Source organism: Populus trichocarpa, chromosome 18 (genome assembly GCF_000002775.5).
Source record: "Populus trichocarpa isolate Nisqually-1 chromosome 18, P.trichocarpa_v4.1, whole genome shotgun sequence".
NCBI classification, from domain to species: Eukaryota; Viridiplantae; Streptophyta; class Magnoliopsida; order Malpighiales; family Salicaceae; genus Populus; species Populus trichocarpa.
This window is the reverse complement of record NC_037302.2, coordinates 13,584,749-13,606,405: the sequence shown is the minus strand read 5'-3', so window position 1 is coordinate 13,606,405 and position 21,657 is coordinate 13,584,749. Positions and strand designations below refer to the sequence as shown.

Below are 21,657 nucleotides of genomic sequence, written 5' to 3'. Positions count from 1 at the left end.
TTAATTTGTTATGAAATGATGAGATTAAAAAAAAAAACTGAAATGAAAAAGACATCAAATATGGGTGATGTGATATAAATTTTGTAAACGATGCACTTTGTTTCTTGAACTTTGAAAATCACGCAAATTATACAATTTCAATACCTCAATATTTTTCCAATTCAATTTTGTTACAAAAATTTATTTTTTTTTATTTTTTAGTTCCTGATTGAGAGATAAGAGAGAGATGAGTTGCTAAATTCTAGCGATGGAGAGAGAAAAGTATCGTTGATACCGATTCAGATAACCAAAACAGACAATATTGGTGTCAAATAGTTCTATTTAACGAGTAGAGTTTATATTAAGTGTTTTTTACCTTTAAAATTTATATAAAAAAAACATATTTAAATTCGAGTTGATTTTTTATTTTGAGTTGATTTTTATTTTTAAATGTTTTGAGATCATAAATAAATTTATCATGATTCTTACGATAATTTTTTATCAAACATAGGTTAAAAAACAGGTTTTTAAATCAAATCCACCTAAAAAACATAAATTAAAAGCTCAGTAGCGCAAAAGGCTTACCATTCCGCCGCGGTTCACATGAATCGTACAAGCCGTCCCATTTTGAGGAAACTCATCAATGATCTCCAGCTCTTTTCCTCTATTTACACACAGTGATCTCTGAAAATCTCATGAGCTTCACATCTATTTGCCCACAAGCTGTTGTCAACATTCGAGAGCAAGAAACTTCGTGCGGGCCCATTTTGCTTGTAAGCAACGGACTGGTCGGTGAAAATTGCAAGCCATCGAGAAAGAAATATCAGTTATCCATTGGTGCTTGCAGGGCTGGAATTATTTTTCTTTTTTCTCCCTTTTTTATTTCTAATGCCAATCTCACTGGTTGGTAGATGCCAGAGCAGGTAGGAGTGATTGAGAAGGTGTTTCATCTTAATTTTTAAAATGTTTTTTATTTAAAAATATATTAAAATAATATTTTTTAAATTTTAATATATTTTTAAATTAAGCAAAGCATTAACCCAACAAAACCCGAACCATCAAGTTGACTTTTTAATATTCTAATCGGGTTAATTCTAATAAATTTTTAAAAAATATTATTTTATTTAAAATAATTAAATTAGATTATTCTTCAGCTGAGTTCACGGTAAAATCATAATTTTTTTTTTAATTTAATTTCTTTCATTCAACATGATGCCAGCTAACTTCACTAACCATTAGACTTTCCGGGCTTGATAGTTGCTTTAGAATAAAAGGAGAAAAACTGATTTAATATAAAGTTAAAAATCAAAATTATCTTTTAATTTTTTTAAAAAAAACTATAGCATATGGTTATAACTATGTCTAATTAACTTCTTGATATATATATATATATATATATATATATATATATAAAGGAGGCTCCCCCCTTTCCCTTCCATCAAATGTAGAGACGAGGAAAAGAAGGAAGGTACGTAACATTACGGTACATGGAGCCTTCAACAAATATAAAATCAGTAATTATATATGTACTCCAAGTCTGAACCGCAACTTGCCAAATAATTTATTTTTGGCATTGGAGTTCTCATGATGAAGTGAAAGCAAAATCCAACTTTTATCCTTTTTTAATCACACAATATGAATCATTGCTCGTTGACCAATATGACTATTAGATAAAAAAAAACCTAAAACATGTGCTGAATACTGTGCAGCTAGCACAGTTTACATTCAAACAAATTTATTATTTATTTTGATTATCAAAGTTCTATTTCGAGCAATTTGAAGTTCAATTGATTTGGATCTTTTTAAGTAGAGATAAAATTGAAAGAATAGAGATTGAAATTAAAAAGACGCTAAATACATAGGTGATGTGATAAAGATTATGTGAAAATACACTTAGATCCCTTAAAATTTAAACAAAATCAGTTTCGGTGTAAAAAATTATTTGTATTATTTTGCAGCCCCTGGTTAAAAAGAGAAGAGAGAAAATAATCATTGAATTATGGCGATAAGAGAAAGTCATCGTTTAAGCCATTTCCAACCATCAAAATGAATTTCTTTGGTGTCTACGGGTTACATGAAATGAAAGGGACTTGGTGGTGGTTATTTAGACCTATAATTTGCTTGAAAAATAATATATGTCGAGAAAGATAAATCTAACCCGGTTTAATTTCATGTTTTTTTACTTTTTTTTTTAGATATTTTAAGTTGATGGATTGATTTGTGAGTGATCCAGGAATGTTAGTGAGTGTTTTCGGTTGACAAGGCTTGAGAATTACGTTTTTTTATACATGTAAGTTAAGATAGGGAAAATTGATAGGTTATAGATCATGGCCACTCACATTTTCTAATGCCATCAAGATCCAAGAAAAAGGGTGCCTAACTAGCAAACTATACAATTTTTATTTCATGGCTTTTGCTCTTGATCATGTGCAGCATATGCATGAGGAGGCACCCACTAAATAGATCAATATATTTATACAAAATTAAAGTTATTAAATGGGTTAACATGTCCCAACGAGATTGTTTTAAACATTATTTAAAATATAACCTGGATAATCGACCATATTCCTGATTCACCTATGATACCAAGCAAGGTATAATAATTGTGTGCAAAATCTTGGCTTCAGCCCCCGAAGTGGCCACTTCAAGCTGGCTAGCAAATATTCTCACTGAGCCGATTGAATCTAAGCTTACTTAGGGTATATTTGTTTTTTTAAATAGCTTTTGTGATTATGGATTGAAAAAAACAAGTTTAGAAAAAATATTTTTAGTTGTAGTTAGTTGAATTTAGATACGTGTTTGGTAAAAACTGTGGTTGAAATTTATATATAGCAAAAAACATGTATAAAATATTTGGATATAATGTTTTGGTTTGTTTACAATAAGTAAAAAGAAGACTAGTAGAAATATTTACGAAACTCAATTAAAAAAACATGTAAAAATTACCGCACAAAACCTATATTTAAGTTAGCGTTTGGAAACGCGGTTGCACCCATGTTTTCAAAAAATTATTTATTTTGTTTGTTAAATTAATTGTTTTTTATGTTTTGGATTGTTTTGATGCGCTAATTTAAAAATGATTTTTAAAAAATAAAAAAATATTATTTTGATATATTTCGGCATAAAAAAAACTTTAAAAAACAACCGCAACTACATTTTCAAACAGACCCTAAACTCAAATTTTTAATAGGTCTCACCGCATAAAACTTAGTTTTATACCATCCTAAATATGTTTCTATGTTTATCTAACGGCTAACATGGAAGCAAAAAAAAAAAAAAAAAACGCAGTCTTAATTACCAACTTGGAATTGTATGCCTCTGTCAATCCACACAAGTTACTAGACAGTACAGTTACCAAATTTAAATACGTTACTTTTCATTCTTAGTTGTCTCTATATTATTCCCTTTTAATTTTTAACCTGCCCTCGATCTGTCCTGGATTATGGGAGCAATGCTAAAAAATGATTGGGGCAGAACACTCCTAGGGACAACATAAACTTATCCTTACGAAGTGGAAGTGCTTGGTAATCTTCATGGGTGTCTCCAGTTGCCCATGCCCCATGCCCCATGCCATCATGTGGTGCCCACTGAGATTCAGGACAACGTTGGATTTTGATCCCAGCATGGAACCAACCAATAAAAGAAATAATATATTGAGATGTCTTTCCATACTGGTCGGTCCGATTTGCAGGAGCATCATAAACTTTTCCAGAATAATTGGAGACTGCGTAGCTCTAGCTCTAGTGGGTACAAGATTTACAGAATAATTTTTTTTCCATTCTCTTGTTTTTTCCAAGATCCAAGCTTCCTAATCAAAGTTATAATACAAAGTTAGGAAAAATATAAAAATGATCCAAGCTTCCTAATCAAAGTTATAATACAAAGTTAGGAAAAATGGGGCAGTCCATTTTAGGCTATATTATTTTTATAATTTTTTTCAAAATTTCAATGACCATTTACCATTAAATAACAGATAAAGCTGACATGCCCGTTTGTTTCAATTATTTTCTTGTGTATTTTCCTCACAAACCTTATAAATGTAATGGTTTTCCATAATAATAATAAAAAACCCTTTAATAAGAGTGAAAACAAGTTCAAAAAAAGGGTTCTACCATCATTAACTGTTATCTATTTAAACATCAAATGACCATAGTAATTTTTTTTATAATAAAAATGGCAAGATTGATTTTAAAAAACTTTAAACTATAACAAGAGTTAGACAAAATCTGCCCTGTAATATTATATCTAAATTTGGAGATTAATCTAAAAAAAATCTAGATTACTATATTACCGAGTTAACCTAGACTAATTGTTTTTATTAAAATGGTGTGGTTTTGTTCTTTTAAAAATAAAAGATTTATTGGGTTTGTATCCGGTTAATAAGTCAATTGGGTAAAAAAAATCTAGTCGTATCAATTAGTTTTTACCAATTTAATATCTTTTTTTGGTTTAATTTAAAATTCAGTTAATTGTAAATTTTTTAAGTTGATTTATCAAGTCTAAATTAAATAAAAAAAAATCAGAAGATGATCGATTATTGAAAATCTTGGATTAGCTTCGCTTATTATATTATTAGATTGTGGTGACAAAAAAAAAAAGAGGCACATGCTTTCTCAGGCTCCCCTTCTCCTAACGTCCTGAGTTGTTTAAGAACAGGGCTGGTTGGTCCATATGGGCCTCAATATTGGACTTAAGAACATTTGAAGTTAAACAAAACGGGCCATACTTGCAACTAGAGTATGGGCCAATTTGGAATTAAACCTCAGCCCATCATATATTCATAAAAATTCTTTTCATTACATCATCATTATTTATTTTTCATTAAAATTGTCATAATTTTTAGAGCAATCAGAACTACAAATTCCATTTAAGTGCGCCATAAATATTATTGAAAAAAAAAGTTTCAAAATAAATAAATATAATATATTGAGTTAAAATTCACTCTTGTTACTTTACAAGTTTAGAAGTTTAGGACGGTTGGGAAGTAAAAATCTTGTTAATATTATTTTTTTAGAATTAGATCCAAGAAAATTTATAATAAAAATACTTTTTATAAATACATCAATTGCAACGAAAATTAGCTTCACAATTCCCAAAAGGTGAGAGGCTTGCTTGGACAAATTTATAATTTGAAGATTAATTCATATTAGATTTCAAGTTAAATTGAAAAGATATTAACTCGATCTAATTATTATATTTTTAGTGTTTTGGTTAATCCGAAACAGGTTAATTTTACAAACTTTTTTTAAAGAATTAATTGATATTGTTTTAATAAAAATAATTAACCCCAAACCGAATGATTAAAGCCGTTTTCCAGGTTAAATATCGATACATGTTAATAAATGATGATTGGTGGTATAAATGAGGAGGACTATGATGATGATGATGCAGGAAAACTGCTCAAAATTGACCTTCAATTTATAGTAGAAAAACTATCGACCATCAGCCCACCAACCAACCTAATTCGTGATAAAATGATCACATGATTGATCAAAGATTTTCTTTGTTGGGTGAAATCATTCTCTTGTTCTTCCTTAATCACCGCTGATCATCATCAAAGTCCCTACTGGGGGGGGAAACTGCTATCAAGATTAGGTGCCCTCAAATCATTCGCATAAATTAATTTGAAGATGTTAATTAAATGAAAAAAATGCTTGAAAAATAAAAGAAAAAAGAAAAAAGAAAAAAGAACCAGGAACTACTTGAGTCGAAATCCATTACATTGAAGAAGGCTTGAATGCCATTGTTTAGTCTTATCCCTTGGTTTTATTTTAGACGAGAGAAATCTTGAACGTTGACCAGTTTGAATCTTTTTGGGGAAACTTGATATTAATTACTAATTTAAATATCCATTATAATTTGAGTCCCAAAATGATAAATTCTATTAATTAGGTCTCCAACATTTTAAATCTCTCTCAATTGAGCCCATATGTCAAATTAAGTTGATGTTCTCAGTCTGATTGCCTGGTTTATGCAGTAAAACAACATCATTTGTAAGGAATAGCAGATAGAAAAAGTAGTAAGAGTAGAAAAAAGGACCTAATTGGAAAATATTGGAAGCATTAGGAACCTAGCTAATATATACTTTTGTTTCGTCAGTTGACAATTAGGCAATGCATTAGGGCTCATTTGAGCTTTCCCTAAAATTTTCCATTAGACATAAACTCTTTAGTATTATGTTTGAAACTTTTCCATTGAAAAAACTATACGTCAATACTCTCTGTGTTTTTTATGTGTTTTTCATATTATTTTTAATGCAATATAGAATATACTAGACACGAGCCCGCTGTACACCACGAGTTTGTATTTTTTTTTGCATAAAAAACTATATTTAGGTGCCGTAAGTACATTTTAAAGAAATAAAAAAAATAACTCAGGTTATAGCCCTGGTCATATTTAATAAATTAGTTTTATTTTAGTCATATGATAAAATCTTTAGGCAACAATAGTAAATAGATAATTTTTTTTAAAAGACCAAGATAACTTAGAAAACAAAAACTTCAGATGTAGCGTGATAGACATATAACTCAGGCAGTAAAAGACGAGTCAACCTGTAGCCTATGATAAAAGATTGAGATAACTTGACAAAAAAAAAACTACAAAGCTATTTTTTAAAAAAAAAAACTAATGTTAAATGATAAAATAAAAAAAATAAGTCAAAACATAAACGAGGACATTGACCTGTATTAACTTTTTAGGCTCGTGTGACCTCGATTATTAAATCGAAAGTACCATACATAAAAAAAAACTTGAAAGTCTAATCCCTAACAAATCAAATGTTGAAGGACGAAATAGAAAAAAAATTACACAAAAAGATTTAAAATAAAAAATCACAATTAAAAGAATGAGGGTTAAAATCAAAATAAAAAATAAATTAGAGGGCAAGAACAAATTTTTGATTGGAGGGTTAAATTGAAAAAAAATAACAAAAGGAAAAAAAAATCAAAAGAATAAAGACCGAATTAGAAAAAAAAAATACATCATAAACTTGGATTAAATGATGAAATCGAAATTCATCAAAACTTTTATAAAAGAGCCAAAGGAAAAAATTAGAAATTAAAAGAAGAATGATGAAATTAAAAAAAATTATATGAGACAAATTAGAATGGAAAGATTAAATTGAAAACAAACAAAAATTTAACAAAATAATCAAGGAAAAAAAGGGACCGAAGTTGAAATATATATAAAAAAAGGACCAACCTATATTTTTCAGGACAGGAGAGAGAAAAAAAAATAAAAAAGGTTGATCGGTGTCAAACCATCCACCACCATCGACATACACCGCATCATGAGTAAAAAGATGTGATTGTGCATTTAACGATACGACGAAATGACATTTTCTTTCATTGAGAGGCATTGCACGTGCCATTTAAAGTGTGAGAGTGTCTCCGACGTGCTTGTACATATGATGCGTGCTTCAACATTCTTTTCAAATTAATTAATATTTAATTGATGCTAAAAAATAAAAATATCCTTGATTACAAAAAACCATAAAGGAAAAATACCAAACTTTAACCTATGATTAATTAATTTATTATTCCAATGACATATTTGTTAATTTATTGTACATGATTAAATGAAAAAGATATTTATACCTTTTTTTGCTGGTTTTGATTCAAGAGAAATACTATGCTTAAAAAGATGAAAAATATAATTATATTTCCGAATAAGTTCTTAATAACTAATATACTATATAAAAAACATTAAAAAACAAAGACAATTAATTTTTTTTTAAAAGAACAAAAACATCATTTCACTACTACAATGAATAGCACATTACATCTAATAATACATTGAAGTTTGAACCTTTAACTTCTTCTTGGCAAACTCAAAACCAAGTATATATGTTTATTTTGAATTGGAGTAGATGGTGACTATAATCACTTCAACTCCAATAATTTTTTTTAATTTTTTTTCTCTAAAATGATTTTTTGAGTTTTGATTTTATCTAAAATGAAGTGTTTTAGAATAAATTTAAATTAACCTAAGAAATCCACAATTTGAATTTTGAGACGGCATGCCAATATGAAAATAATCTGAATTTTTTCAGATTTGTTTTTAATATCAATACATTAAAAATATTATAAAATATTTAAAAAAATATCTTGATAATATTTTAGGTAAAAATCATTTAAAAAACAGGTTGAATAATAAAAATAAATACATAAAAAAATAAGATGATAAATAACTCAAATTAGTGGCTATCACCTATAAAACCAACAGTCTAGCGATTTGCCATCTTATCAATGAAGCATTATCAAAGGAAAGAAATCACAAGCATCCAATAAAATATCTCAATCTCGTTGTCCTAAAAAAACCAAAACAAAATACATAAAGAGAAAAGGTCGGATTTATGTCGGCCAACGACTTTTCACTTACTTTCTTGCATCTTAAAAAGCAGGTAAAAAACACCAGTAAAAAATAAAAAACTAAAACTAAAAAGTTTGATTTCCACGGACACAATTTTTTTTTAAAATATTTTTAAAAAAATTTAAAAATTTTTATTTTTTAAAAATTAATTTTATTTTTAATATTTTTATATTGTTTTAATGTAAAAAATTAATTTTAAAAAATACCAAAAATATTTTTAGATTATTTTAATGTAAAAAATAAAAATAAAAAATATTAATTCAATATATTTTAAATGAAAAAAAAAATCGAAAGCAACTACTGCAATACCACAGTAACCAAACGGCCTCTGAAAAACCAACGGAAAGAAACAGTAAGCAAACACTTTCTAGCCTCAGAAACTCGAAGCACACAAGAGGAAAGGAAACTTCTCTCTTCTTCTGTTATCATTCACACACACTACTACGTTCTTTCTTTTTCACTGTGTAGCGTGTACTGATCCAAGAACACAGAATGTCCTTTTTTGTTGGCTTAATTTTCGGTCTTGCTGTCGGATTAGCTTTGATTGTCGGATTTGTTAAGTCTGAAAACGCAAGATCCAAGCTTCGGTCTGAGCTTGTAAGTCGCTATCTGTCTTACTTTGATGTTAATTATGTTGTTTTAACTATAAAGCTTGCTTCTCTGTGTTTTTGGTTTCTGGGTTTTGGCTAAGAAGTTGTAAATTTTGATTTTTTGTTGTGTTTTTATTTATTTGTGTGTGTGTTTCTGGGTTTTTGTTAAGTTATTTCGTTATGTGTTTTTTGATTTCTTTGTATGTTTTTCTGTTTCCGGGTTCTTCTTTAATCATAATTTCAGGCAACAACTATAGCTGCTTTTGCAAGAATGACAGTGGATGATTCAAGAAAGATCTTGCCAGCTGAGTTCTACCCTTCTTGGGTTGTCTTCTCTCAGCGCCAGAAGTTAAGCTCTCGCTTACTCCTACTCTTCCATTTTTGGTCTCTGTATATGTTATGTATGTGTTAATGATGTTACTTATTTGATTTCTATTGCTTTTTTTATTTCTTCAGTTGGATTGGCTTAATCAACATCTTACAAAGATCTGGCCATATGTTGATCAGGTATTTTGCTACTACGGGGTTTCACTTTTCTTCTAGGTTATTATAGCATTTGACTATCTAGTTATTAGAAATAAAGGGTCATTGTCAATTGGTTGCGAGAAAGTGAATTAGTGTATCTATAATTTGGTGTGTGTAGGCGGCTTCTGGGTTGATAAAAGCTTCACTGGAGCCTGTGCTTGAGCAATATAGACCGGTTATATTGTCATCTCTCAAATTTTCAAAATTTACTCTTGGAACTGTTGCGCCCCAATTTACAGGTTGGCTTTGTTTCATTGTATGTAACGTTGTTAGATTTTGGTTATAAATTTTTTATTTTGCAACTGGGATGCCGTTATTTATGATATTGGTTGTTATGCCTTGTTTATGTCCATCGGCAATTACAGATGACTTGATAGGTTAGTTGTAGGAGGCATGCAGCATTTCATTTGGTTTTTGATGTGCTCTAGTGGCCCAGTTCTGTGTCGATTATGAGTTCTGTAGGAGAATTGTTTCAGGGAATATTTCTGTCTTAATTGTTTTGATATGGCCGAAATGGTGGTCTTTGTAGATTTAGTTCCTGCATAGGGTATGGCCAGATGTAGATCCGGTTTTCTGTGCATTGTAATTGTTACAGGTAATGCATATCTAACATGAAATTACCAAAGATCCCTTTGATATTTAAACAAATAGAGCCACTTGGGCTCCAAGCAAAGAACCAGAAAATATCTTAACATTATATATAGAAGTATAAGTTAAAATTAAGTTAGGCTCACTAATAATGGAAAAGACTTTGATACTCTCTCTCTCTCTCTCGTGTTTGCTTTCTACATCATCAAGGTCAACCTATCTAACAGTAATATTTTGGTTATGGTCAGATGTAGAATTCTGTTTTCTGTGCATTTTAATTCGTTTGGTACAATATTTTCCATGGTACAAACTGGCAATCCTAAATCAACGTTATTTTTAGGAGTTTCTATCATCGAGGATGGAGGCAGTGGCATCACTATGGAGTTGGAAATGAACTGGGATGGGAATCCAAGTATAATACTTGGTATTAAGACTAGATTTGGCGTTTCTTTGCCAGTACAGGTAAAACAATAACAAAAATTCAGAATATCACCATGTCAACCCTTTAAAGGCAAGCTAGCAGAGAATATGGAATCTTTATCCTTAATTTTGACATAATCTCTATACTCGTGCTGTTGAAACTCTGCTTTACCTGCTGAACCATAATACCTATCCAAGCTACTGTCTTTTCACATTGGATTTGTTACAACTTAGAAATCGTATTTTTTGCTGAATGTTGTAACCAGGATGGGACTTGCCCCCCTAATGCAACTGTAGGTATGGTTGTCTCCAAAACTTGATACTGTCCTAATCTGCGTTGCATTAGAAGACTTCATTAATAATATTAAATGATCTAAATAAACGTTCTGGAAACTGGAAGGTGAAAAATAAAGATGAACCTCTAACTGTTTTCCTGCTCCAAGCAATTTTTCTTGCATGAATCTTCTGAAAATTCTACAAAATTATAGCCAAATATGCTTCTTTCAATATATTATTTCTCGTGTAATCACTGGAAACTTAAAAGGTTTCCTGGCTGATTACATCTTTTATTATGCTTCCGGATTTCTTCTTCTGGTCAAGTGTAGAATGTTAGGACCTTCCCACCAGGCGTGCACATGTATCATCCGTATGTCTTATTGTGTTAATATGACGAGTTTTTCTATTCATTCAAGAATTTATTTTTGTACCCTGTAACATGACATTCAGTGCAGCTTGTCACCACTTCATGCTTTGCCCTCTCTGTTTAGTTTCCTCTTATTTTATTCTTCTTTTCCCTTTTTCTGATCTTTTGTATTCAGGTGAAAGATATCGGATTTACTGGGGTTTTCAAGTTGATCTTTAAGCCACTAGTTCCTGAGTTCCCCTGCTTTGGAGCTATTTGTTATTCTTTGAGACAAAAGGTGCAGTATCTATTCTCAAGAGTTAGAAATTTCTAAGATTTGAAAAGGATATGTATATGAATTTACACCGGGGGGGGGGGGGGGGGGGGGGTGGTTCTTTTTGTGTATTGGAGGGGTGTTGCTAGATGAAGTTGCAGACATAGAAAAACATGTGTTGTTCTAGTATGAGCAAGCGTGTATCTAGCAAATTAATAGAATATTTTACTCGCATGCTATTCAAATAAGTTATCTGGTCTAATTACCAACGGACCTTAGTATGCGACTATCTTAGTATCTACTAACATATTTGGATTGCAATACCAACCAACTAGCAGCACATGCAGACATGCGGTCAATTCTATGTTGTTCCTTTCAGATCAACCAACATCCATTTTTCAATCATATGCTTTTGAAATCTTCTTTCTTCCATGTCTTCTATCTTTTGATATATATATAAGACATTTTTTTTTTGTGGGACTGGGAGCTTGAAGTGTCATTTGAATGGGAATGGTAGCATCATGCTGTCCAAATCATAGTAATCTAATCCAAAGCTTCAATCTGATCTATTTGACTACAAAGAAGTGAATTTAGACAAAATAGCTAACTGTGCTAATGTGTTCTTTAGGTCTCTCTTTCTCACACATGATCATGAGCTTGTGCATGAATACACTGAGGAAGTATAAGTTTTTAGCGTACATGGTTTTGTCTTGCAGAAAAAAATGGATTTTACACTTAAAGTTATTGGCGGTGACATCTCTGCAATTCCTGGACTTGATGATGCTATTCAGGTTTGTACAACCCATTGTTGGCCTCCTTCATTTTGTCATATGATAAAAGAAATGAAAGTACAACAATTCTCTTATTTAATTCTAATTCATGCATTTAATTCAATACTGGATTAAAAGTTTCCAGTCTCATTGGCATTTATATTATTGTCTTAATGATGGACTTAAGATGTTTAGTCTGTCAGTTGATATCCTGGTAGATTCTGTCAAGGAGATTAAAGTGTACAAGTTCCTAGTTTAGGTTTGTGAAAACGTACATGATCTTCATGGCTTTGTGAATGATTTGATACCAAAGATTTGAAGCTCCATTTGAATTACAAATTGGATTTTTAAGGACAAAGTGCGACAATTCACAAGTTCTTGAATTGAAGTTAATCAAAAGCCATTATCGCCGCAATTTGGGATCGATCATTGTGATTGCATAATGAAATATTCTGTTGGCCTTTGAAGATTTTAGACTTAGGCTGTGTTGTGAGAGACTAGATTATTTCAAGTAGGTAAATTGTAGATCATGGGTGAAGCATGTTGCTTTTTTCTTATTACAAGGGTGTTTTATATGTTCGGTCATAAGCAAATACTTGATTGCTTGTATATGGTGCTTGTGGAGGATGGTGGGGGCAAATATTCTTTTTCTTGAAAAACAACAGAGCTTTACTTTCCAGATTTATGTGACAACATGATTCAAGCATAATAAAGCTGCATGTTTACTCATACAGGAGACAATACGGAATGCTGTTGAAGATTCTATCACCTGGCCTGTTCGGAAAGTTGTTCCAATTTTGCCTGGGGATTACAGGTATATCAGTACACGGAAAGAGATAGAAACCAGAACTTTTGTTGCACTTTCATTTTTCTTTTCTTATAAAAACCTGTGTCATTGATTGCTGGTCTCTCAATATTCATTCCATGATTGTAGAAAAGCATTTGGGTAACTTGAATGATCAAGTGTAACACCATGGGCTCATCACCCAAAAAATACTTAATGGATTGGCTTTTGAGGTCTTGGACCAAATTTGTATACTGGAGATCTCCCTCACTCACACCTTTTCACTTCATTGAAAGAGTTTAACGGGAGTCTGATATCACATGATAACTTGGAAGAAGTGTTACAGAATGATTTCCTGCAATTATTCCCAATATGGATGTTAGACATGCCATTCTTTAAATCTTGCAACCTTTTGAGGGCCACACTCTGTTTGCATACCATTATCACGCACTCTTCAGACAGGCTGCTTATATGTCTGCTCAACTTGACACCTGTTCCCAGGCAAACATGGAGTTGTGTGAGGTGGCCGTGGTCCAATATTTCTATACAAGGCAGGCATATTTCCAAAAACTGCAAGTAACAGTTGCTTCTGGAATCACCAAGTACAATAAATGTACTGTTGATCTCCTTGCACACTCACCGAGTGGTGGACTTTGCACTTTGCATTAAGTTTTCATGCTCAAATGTCTGTTGACAGTCTCTTTCTCTTTAAATTAATGGTTCAGCTGCCCAGAAGTGGTGATGGCATTGTTGGTGGTTCAGTTTTTCTTTTCAAATAGTTAGAGAGAGGGTGGGACCATAGGACTACTCATAAGGGGGTGATGGCATCGTTGGTGGTGCTTTTTCTCCTCTCAACCTGCTAGGATGGGACCATGGGAGATGGGGCAGGGTCTGGTGGTGGTTATTGGTTGCTACTGTTTTCTTTTTAGCAATTCATTGAAGTAACTAATAATGTTATTGTGCAGTGACTTGGAGTTAAAGCCCGTGGGAATATTGGAGGTGAAGCTTGTGCAAGCAAAGGATTTGACAAATAAAGACCTCATTGGGAAATCGGATCCCTTTGCAAAGTTATACATACGCCCTTTACCTGACAAAACAAAAACCAGCAAAATAATCGTGAGTGTCATAACACTCTTTGGTAGTGTAATTTAAGATAACCTTTTCCTCGAGCGGATTTTTTGTTGCATAACCTGATTTGAGATATTTTCCCCTGTAGAACAATGATCTAAATCCAATATGGAACGAACACTTTGAATTTGTTGTTGAAGATGCATCCACACAACACTTAGTGGTAAAAGTTTATGATGATGAGGGGCTACAGGCATCTGAGCTTCTTGGATGCGCCCAAGTAAAGCTAAGTGAGCTTGAGCCTGGTAAAGTGAAGGATGTGTGGTTGAAGCTGGTCAAGGATTTGGAGGTTCAACGAGATAATAAAAACAGGGGGCAGGTGAGAACACTCGTTACCTCCTTTCGGAAATACTTTATCATGAAAACTCAGAGAGATCTTTTATCTCTTTGGAATCATGAGGGACTGTCACAAGTCTATGGTTGTCTCAACTATTGTATGATTTTAGGTGCACCTGGAGCTTCTGTACTGTCCTTTTGGCGTGGAGAATGGCCTTGTCAACCCTTTTTCCTCTGACTTCTCAATGACCTCTTTGGAGAAGGTACTTAAAAGCGGGGAAAATGGTACGGGAGTTATTGGAAATGGAAATGAAGTCGCACAAAAGAGAAGAGAGGTTATTATTAGAGGAGTTCTCGCTGTCACTGTCATTTCTGCAGAAGATTTGCCAATGGTGGATTTGATGGGTAAGGCTGACCCCTTCGTTACACTAACAATGAAGAAATCAGAGATGAGAAACAAAACGAGGGTAAGGTTTCATGCCAAACCATGAAACTTTTTTAGTAATATTTTTAAATGCTATATCACTTGTGATTTCTTCATTAATCTTGCCTTTTTCACTTCTAGTTATTTCTGTTCCTTGTGCATTTCTTACGGTGAACGAGACCCTTGAAGAAGGGGGTTTAATCTATCTTTGCATTTCTGCCTCATGCTCTTGGCTTCTTAAAATCTTCAGTAGTACTGTGATTCTTATTAGCTGCAGAGCATAATTTTGCTTCATTCTTGATTTCCTTGTGCAGGTCGTGAACAACTGCTTGAATCCTGTTTGGAATCAAACTTTTGACTTTGTTGTTGAGGATGGATTGCATGATATGCTTATTATCGAAGTTTGGGATCATGACACATTCGGGAAGGTAAAAAAAAAACGTTTGCTGTATTTTTCAAGTTCATAATTCATTGGTTACATGATGGTATAGGTGTGATCATTGTTATCCCATAGTTCTGTGGTTCAATTGCATTCTCGCAATTATCCCCACAGGTTGGTGCTATGATGACCTGAAAGAACATTTTAATAAGAAAATTTGTGGGTTTGTTTGAGAGTAAGTAAAGCTGCTCTTATTGTCAATGCTATTGAAATTAGAAAGTTTTCATCAATTCCACTATTATTTACGTTTTTTGGGCAATCATCAAAATGCTCGCTGTTTACTGCTTGCACATCGTACGCCAAAATTAATGTCTTTGTAAATTATGTGGTGGAACTGACTTCCGAACTGGATGCTTATATGAGTCCCTTGTCCATGCCCTCCATTAATTTTCTGATGTTAAGCATATTGGTCAAATGAGTGTCTTTGATACTATATAAAAACTGATCTCTGCACCACAACTATGTGCATATCTCAGTATGGGACTGCGATGGTGGTGCCTGTGCGCATTTTTCCTGTCAGGATCTTTGGTGCTTGGCATTTTCAAGCTTTTAAAAGAAGGGAATCCTGATAAATAACTTAAGATCTAGTTACTTTGATGGATTTAGAGGCTACTGCACTGTGCATGCCCTCGTTTGCTGACCTTGTGTCGCTGTGATGATTATTGACAGAGTTTTTGTTCTTAATTTTATTTTTATTCAGGATTATATGGGAAGATGCATCCTAACTTTGACCAGGGTCATATTGGAAGGGGAATACAAAGAGTGCTTCCAACTTGATGAGGCTAAATCTGGAAGATTAAATTTGCACCTCAAGTGGACGCCACAGCATATTTATCGTGATTCTTGAATTAACCTGCCGAGTTGCAGCCGGCGAGAACTTTGGAAAGAGGCTGTGTTAGTTTATATGTACCGTAGTTAATTAGTTGGTATTATCTTAATGTAAATATATTTAATTTATTAAAAAAAATTTATTTATTTTTAATATTCATTTATTAGTGAATCTAAAAAAAAAGTTTTTGAAACAAAAATCTTTTATAAAAAAATAATATAAAGTTATAATTATGAGATTTTTATTGAATCAATGTATTGTTTCTAAAATGTTACTGGTTAATGTTCTATTATGACTGAATATTAATTGGAGTTGTTAAGACTAATATATATATATTATGTTTTTATTTTTATGAAATGAAACCGTTGTTCTTGTAAGCTGAGATATGAGGGAATACCTAGATTTAATATGTAGGTACTTGTTAGATAACATGTATACTGAGTTGACCTGCATAAGAATTCTACATAGAAAGATCACATGTGTATATGTATAGGCTCACGTAATAGTTGTGTAACTGATTATTAGATTTGAAATCACTAAGTTATCTTATAAAAAGTGTTATATTTTGATATTGCTACATGATCTAATCAAGGGTAACAAAGGTAACAAATGAATAGATATTGAGTATAACATTAAATATATTAATATATTTAAGTAATCAAGAGGGGATTCATCACTCTAAGTGAATTAGAAAAAAAAATTTCATCTATTCTCAATTAGTATTAATTATAAATTTTTATAAGATAGAATGAGATTTGAAAAAAATTTCAAATCATATTTAAATAATTAATGATTATGTTGTTGAAAATAAACATGACTTAACATGGTAAATACACTCTATACTATAATGTCTAAATCAAAACATTGTTAATGAACGAATAATTACTACATCTGGACACTGAAAGATTAAATCAAATTACTTATTATTTTTTTAATATTTGAAGGATCATGACAGGTTGCTAGATATTGTAATTGATCTTCAAATATAAATCAATCAATTGTTGAATTAATAATAAAATAATTTTTTTAATCCTATTTTATTTAGAATTGTGATTTATATTTGGACTAACTTATTAGAAAACCTAATGAGTCACACACATAAGAACCATTGATTAAAAATTAAAATGTGATAATTAATCAAGTATGACTTGATTGTAAATACATTTTAAAAATTGAAGACTAAAGTGTAACTTATACAGGGAATTACAATTCTAAATCTATAAAAATCAAGTAGAGATTTAATTGAATAAATTTCTAAAAGTATATTGAAATAATATATATGATATTATTCAATGGAAAAATTAATATTCTGTTATTTATAGAGATTTTATGTTTTTCTATAAATAGAATGTTATGCCTTTTATTTTTGCATGTGAAGTGCATAGTAAATAGTACAATACATAAAACATTTGAAAAAACACAAAAGAAAAGAGTTAGCACTCAAAAACATAATAAATTCCTCTCTCTTAAAAGAGTTTAGGGGATTTCTCGTTAGTGGTTCGTGTGGATGACTGTTAAAAGTTATACATTTGGACGACTTATAGTATGCGACAACTTAGGCATGAAGCAATTATTTAAAGCCAAAAAGAACATCTGATCTTCAGGTAATTTTATATAAACCATAAACAACTCTAAATCTATTTAACAGAAAAGAAAAGTGAAACTCCAAAAAATTTTAAATCTATCATTTTCGGTGTATATATCTGTTCCAAAAAACACAACAGGCTCTTTTTCTACCCATCCAGGAGATGCATATAAATGAAAGCATGCTTCTTAAATATGTATCCTCCAAAGAAAACATTTTCTTCCTCTTTTAAGTTATGGTTTTTGCAAATCAACGTGATATTTAAGACTTTTTTCTCCATCATCAGTGCTAAATTACGTACCGGGGGTCTCCTAAATCCACAAAAAAGACTTGTTTTACAGCTAATCAACCTACGCAAGCCTAGTCTCCTGCACCTTCCAGCCTATCATAATCTTGAAAATAGGGGTTATCAGCAACCTTTTCAATGGACATGCACCCCTTTTAAGCAATCAGCTACTTTATTTCCATATATTTGCACATTTAGTCAACCACTTCCCATTTATGACTCATCAATTCCACCAATATGTGTATTGAATTGCAAAATAATAAAGAGATTCTAATTAAGTTTGTGAGGGCCTACGACCAAAAAGAAAGTTCAAACAAGGATCCCATGCATTTTCATTTGTTTTTTAGTTTTAAAAATATTTTTTATATTGTTTTTTAATTATTTTTTTAATATTTTCATATTCTTTTAATATGTTATGTCAAAAATAAATTTTTTAAAAATAAAAAAATATTATTATAATATATTTTTAAATAAAAAATATTTTAAAAAATAATAATTACCACAATACAAAATACCCCCGAAACCTCTAAAACAAAAAACAGACAGTCAATGAAACAATAACAAAAAAAAAAAATTAACAAAAGGAAAGAGGGAAGTATATAATCAGATCTCATATAGCATCCAAACCTTCCATCTGATCTCAAATACAAAGTTAATTTATTAGCATGATCAGTATTCTCCCTCCTTGACCATCGATACCATTCAAAGGCAATTGTTGAAATCTAAGGGAATTGAGAGAAATACCATTTAATTTCATGATGACTCGAGAATATTATACGATAGAAAAAAAAAATCCAAAGTCATTTTTTTCGAGAGAATATTAATGAAGAGACTAAATTTTTTTAATATTTGTGTGACAATGGAAAAAAGAAGAAGAGGAAGTTCATTAACATTCATAAATTGAAAACGGGACTAAACAATATCAATAATTAAGTATGTGTTTTTAATGTGAATTAAAAGCATGCATAAAACTAATTAAATACTGCTAAAATATGAATGTAATATTCTAATAAACAAATATTGCTAGAGCTTGAGAGATAAATCAAGTCCCGATCCATCTGTTTGGTCACTTTTTGGAGGCCTGTTTGGTCGCTGGAGATGATCAGTACTGGGTGGCATATTGAAGGCAATATTTGATGAGGGAGAAGCACAAGGGTTCCGAAATAAGCCATTGTGATCCTCAAACCTTGAAGAAGAAGAAGGAGAAGAAAAATTCCCAAACGGGACGCCACTAAAAGCCTTCGAACTCTCTGCCCTTAGCCTATCAACTGAAGGCTGTGTACTCACCATAACTTGCCTAGACCACCCACCATGCCCATGCCGATACCCTCCGAAGGAATTCCATGGATAAGGCTGTTTCTTGTGGATCAAGGAATCCATCCGCACCCCAACCAACCTATTAAAAGATCCATAGTATTGGTTTGTTGGAAGGCTTGAATAGGGATTGTATGGAAATTGCCCAAGAGTTGCACCAACATCCGACCCTTCACGCTTCTTGGCTAGTGCACGCTCCTGTTTGTGTGCGTTTTGGTGACCTCCTAGGGCCTGGGATGTGGAGAACTTTCTCCGGCAAAAGCTGCATGAGAAAACCCTAGGCTCGGTACTTTGCTTCGAGGCCTCATCCATGGACTCTTTTGCATGAGAAGAATAACCAACATTAATGGGGCTAAAGAGATTGAATTCTAGCTTCGACCCGCGGATCGAATCGTCACTGTGAGGTTTCAAATCGAGCAAACCACAAGCACTCGATTTAGGAAAGGGTGGTGGTTCGGATCCTCTAACAACTCTCTCTTTCATTTTCATATTCTGATCATGATCACCACAATCTTTATGTGGTTCTCCTCCGGAGGCAGCTGCTGATATGCTAGAAGCCTTGGAGGGGCACCATTCTGGAACGATCGAGTCCATTGACAATATAAAAGAAAGATCGATCATCTTTTTATTGAGTCTTGAATAAATCCAGTATCTTTTCAAGAATGGAAAAACAATCCTATTTCGTAGTAATTATTACAAAAAAATAAGAATAAATATTCTTAAGCCAAAGAGTATATATTAATTAAAGACCATGGCTGTATATATAGGGGGGGAAAAAAACAAAGTGCTACGAAAAAGGTAATTAACGCCATGTTCTTTGGAAGTAAGTAGAGCAAGAAGACAACAAAATTGCATGATATTGACTTGCCAACCATGGATGTAATAATATACTTAACAAAAAAAGAAAACCCTTAAATTTAATAATGTTAACCCATGTCAATAACCTAAGTATGTAAAGAATGTTTTTAGGACAAATGTAAAGAATGTTTTTAGGAGAAATTCATGTTTTCATTCCCATTATGTAAATAATATATTGGATAATAAATTCTTAAAAAAAACATGTGCTTTTTTACTTCATTAAAACAATGTGATTGAGCTTTTCCTATTATTTGTTACGAAAATGGGGCACTAGGGATTGTTTTCCATAATTAAAATTTGTTTCTAGAATTTACAAAACTGGGCACTAGCTAGGGTTTCCAGCAAGAACTTGCCTTCTTCTTGGGCTTTGAATTCCAAAACCGGGCCTCACTTCTTTTCCAAATCCAAATTCAAAACCATAACAGTTAAACCGAGCCCTAACCAAGGTCAATTAAAACAAATCAACATTCCAATTTTTTAAGTTAAAACGTCTTCTTTACTCAACATGTTTGAGGTGAATTCGTCTAGTCTTTCATTATACTAATTAAATTACAATGGCTTCTCCAATAATAATAATAATATTATTATTATTATTATTATTATTATTATATTTTTGAATCATGGTATCTAAAAGTATATTTTTCAAATAACATCTCTTTATATATCATGAGTGAGTAAATAATGTGCATATATGTAAACAAAGAAATCTTATTCAGACCCTGCTCACGTTTAGGATAATATATAATGCATATCAGCATTAGTGTTATATAATATTTATAAATCCTATTATTTTAAAATTTTATTTTTAATTATATATGATGTGATAAAAAATCAATAATATAAACATGAATAAGATTTTATGAATCATTTTTTGTTAAAAGAATTTGTTTTAATATTATTATTAACTTGTTTTTAAATATCTTTAGAGTCTTAACATCAAAAATAGAGAGCCAATAAAGTCCCTTCTTTGAAAATTAAAACCCCTACGTTCACTTAATTGTTGTCAAATATATTTTAAATATATTCAACACCTATATATATATGAATCACACATTAATTCAGTTGTTCTCTACAAATATTTTTTTTAAAATTCGAATAACTATGAGATTCTATTAAGTAATCACATGTTTGAGAGAATCATGCATGCTTCTAATTTCACTAATAATTAAACGAATCACACATTAATTAAGAACCTCATTAAAAAATACACAATATATCGTCTTCCGTTTATTCTCTGCAGACTACATATCTATTTTAAGAAGAAATACTTTACTTATACATACATTGTATATAAACTTTAAAATATAATATATATATTTCAAAAATCTTTGGGGATATGTACATATATAATAGTTAATGAAGCTTGCCACATCAAGCTTGGCATTCCCCAAATTTGATGAAGTTTTCATATTAATGCTAAATCTTTCAGTTTATATCTATTTCGACTATTACAAAAAAAAAAAAATCTTTCAAGACTTTTTAATTTATCCTTGAATTAAAATTTAAGACTTATTTTATATATATATTGCATCCCAAAATTTAATTACTACTCTATCCATTACTATTTTATTTTATTTCTAAATGTTTCCTAATTAT

At 31.3% G+C, this 21,657-nt stretch overlaps 2 protein-coding genes across 2 annotated transcripts; one reads left to right on the top strand and one right to left on the bottom strand.

Moving 5' to 3' along the window:
* The first annotated feature begins 8,659 nt into the window (after positions 1-8,659).
* On the top strand, positions 8,660-16,171 carry LOC18111082 (synaptotagmin-5). Its single transcript, XM_052449086.1, has 13 exons — positions 8,660-8,946; positions 9,184-9,290; positions 9,398-9,446; positions 9,583-9,703; positions 10,393-10,514; positions 11,291-11,392; positions 12,085-12,159; positions 12,873-12,952; positions 13,888-14,038; positions 14,139-14,369; positions 14,497-14,793; positions 15,065-15,178; positions 15,890-16,171. Exons 1-13 carry the CDS (start codon positions 8,842-8,844, stop codon positions 16,034-16,036), a joined length of 1,701 nt encoding a protein of 566 aa, XP_052305046.1. The 5' UTR covers positions 8,660-8,841; the 3' UTR covers positions 16,037-16,171.
* Positions 16,172-18,886: 2,715 nt separating this feature from the next.
* LOC18111081 (zinc finger protein 3) lies at positions 18,887-19,581 on the bottom strand. Its single transcript, XM_006389371.3, has one exon. It carries the CDS (start codon positions 19,513-19,515, stop codon positions 18,913-18,915), a length of 603 nt encoding a protein of 200 aa, XP_006389433.3. The 5' UTR covers positions 19,516-19,581; the 3' UTR covers positions 18,887-18,912.
* Between the last annotated feature and the right edge of the window lie 2,076 nt (positions 19,582-21,657).

What these genes read in the sequence shown, in the direction of transcription:
- LOC18111082 (XM_052449086.1), top strand. Translation starts at nt 8,842, where the DNA reads ATGTCCTTTTTTGTTGGCTTAATTTTCGGTCTTGCTGTCGGATTAGCT. An exon ending in GTTATTCTTTGAGACAAAAG is followed by an intron (nt 11,393 to 12,084) that starts GTGCAGTATCTA and finishes TTTGTCTTGCAG; the next exon opens with AAAAAAATGGATTTTACACT. An exon ending in CAAAAACCAGCAAAATAATC is followed by an intron (nt 14,039 to 14,138) that starts GTGAGTGTCATA and finishes TTTCCCCTGTAG; the next exon opens with AACAATGATCTAAATCCAAT.
- LOC18111081 (XM_006389371.3), bottom strand. Translation starts at nt 19,515, where the DNA reads ATGGATGAGGCCTCGAAGCAAAGTACCGAGCCTAGGGTTTTCTCATGC.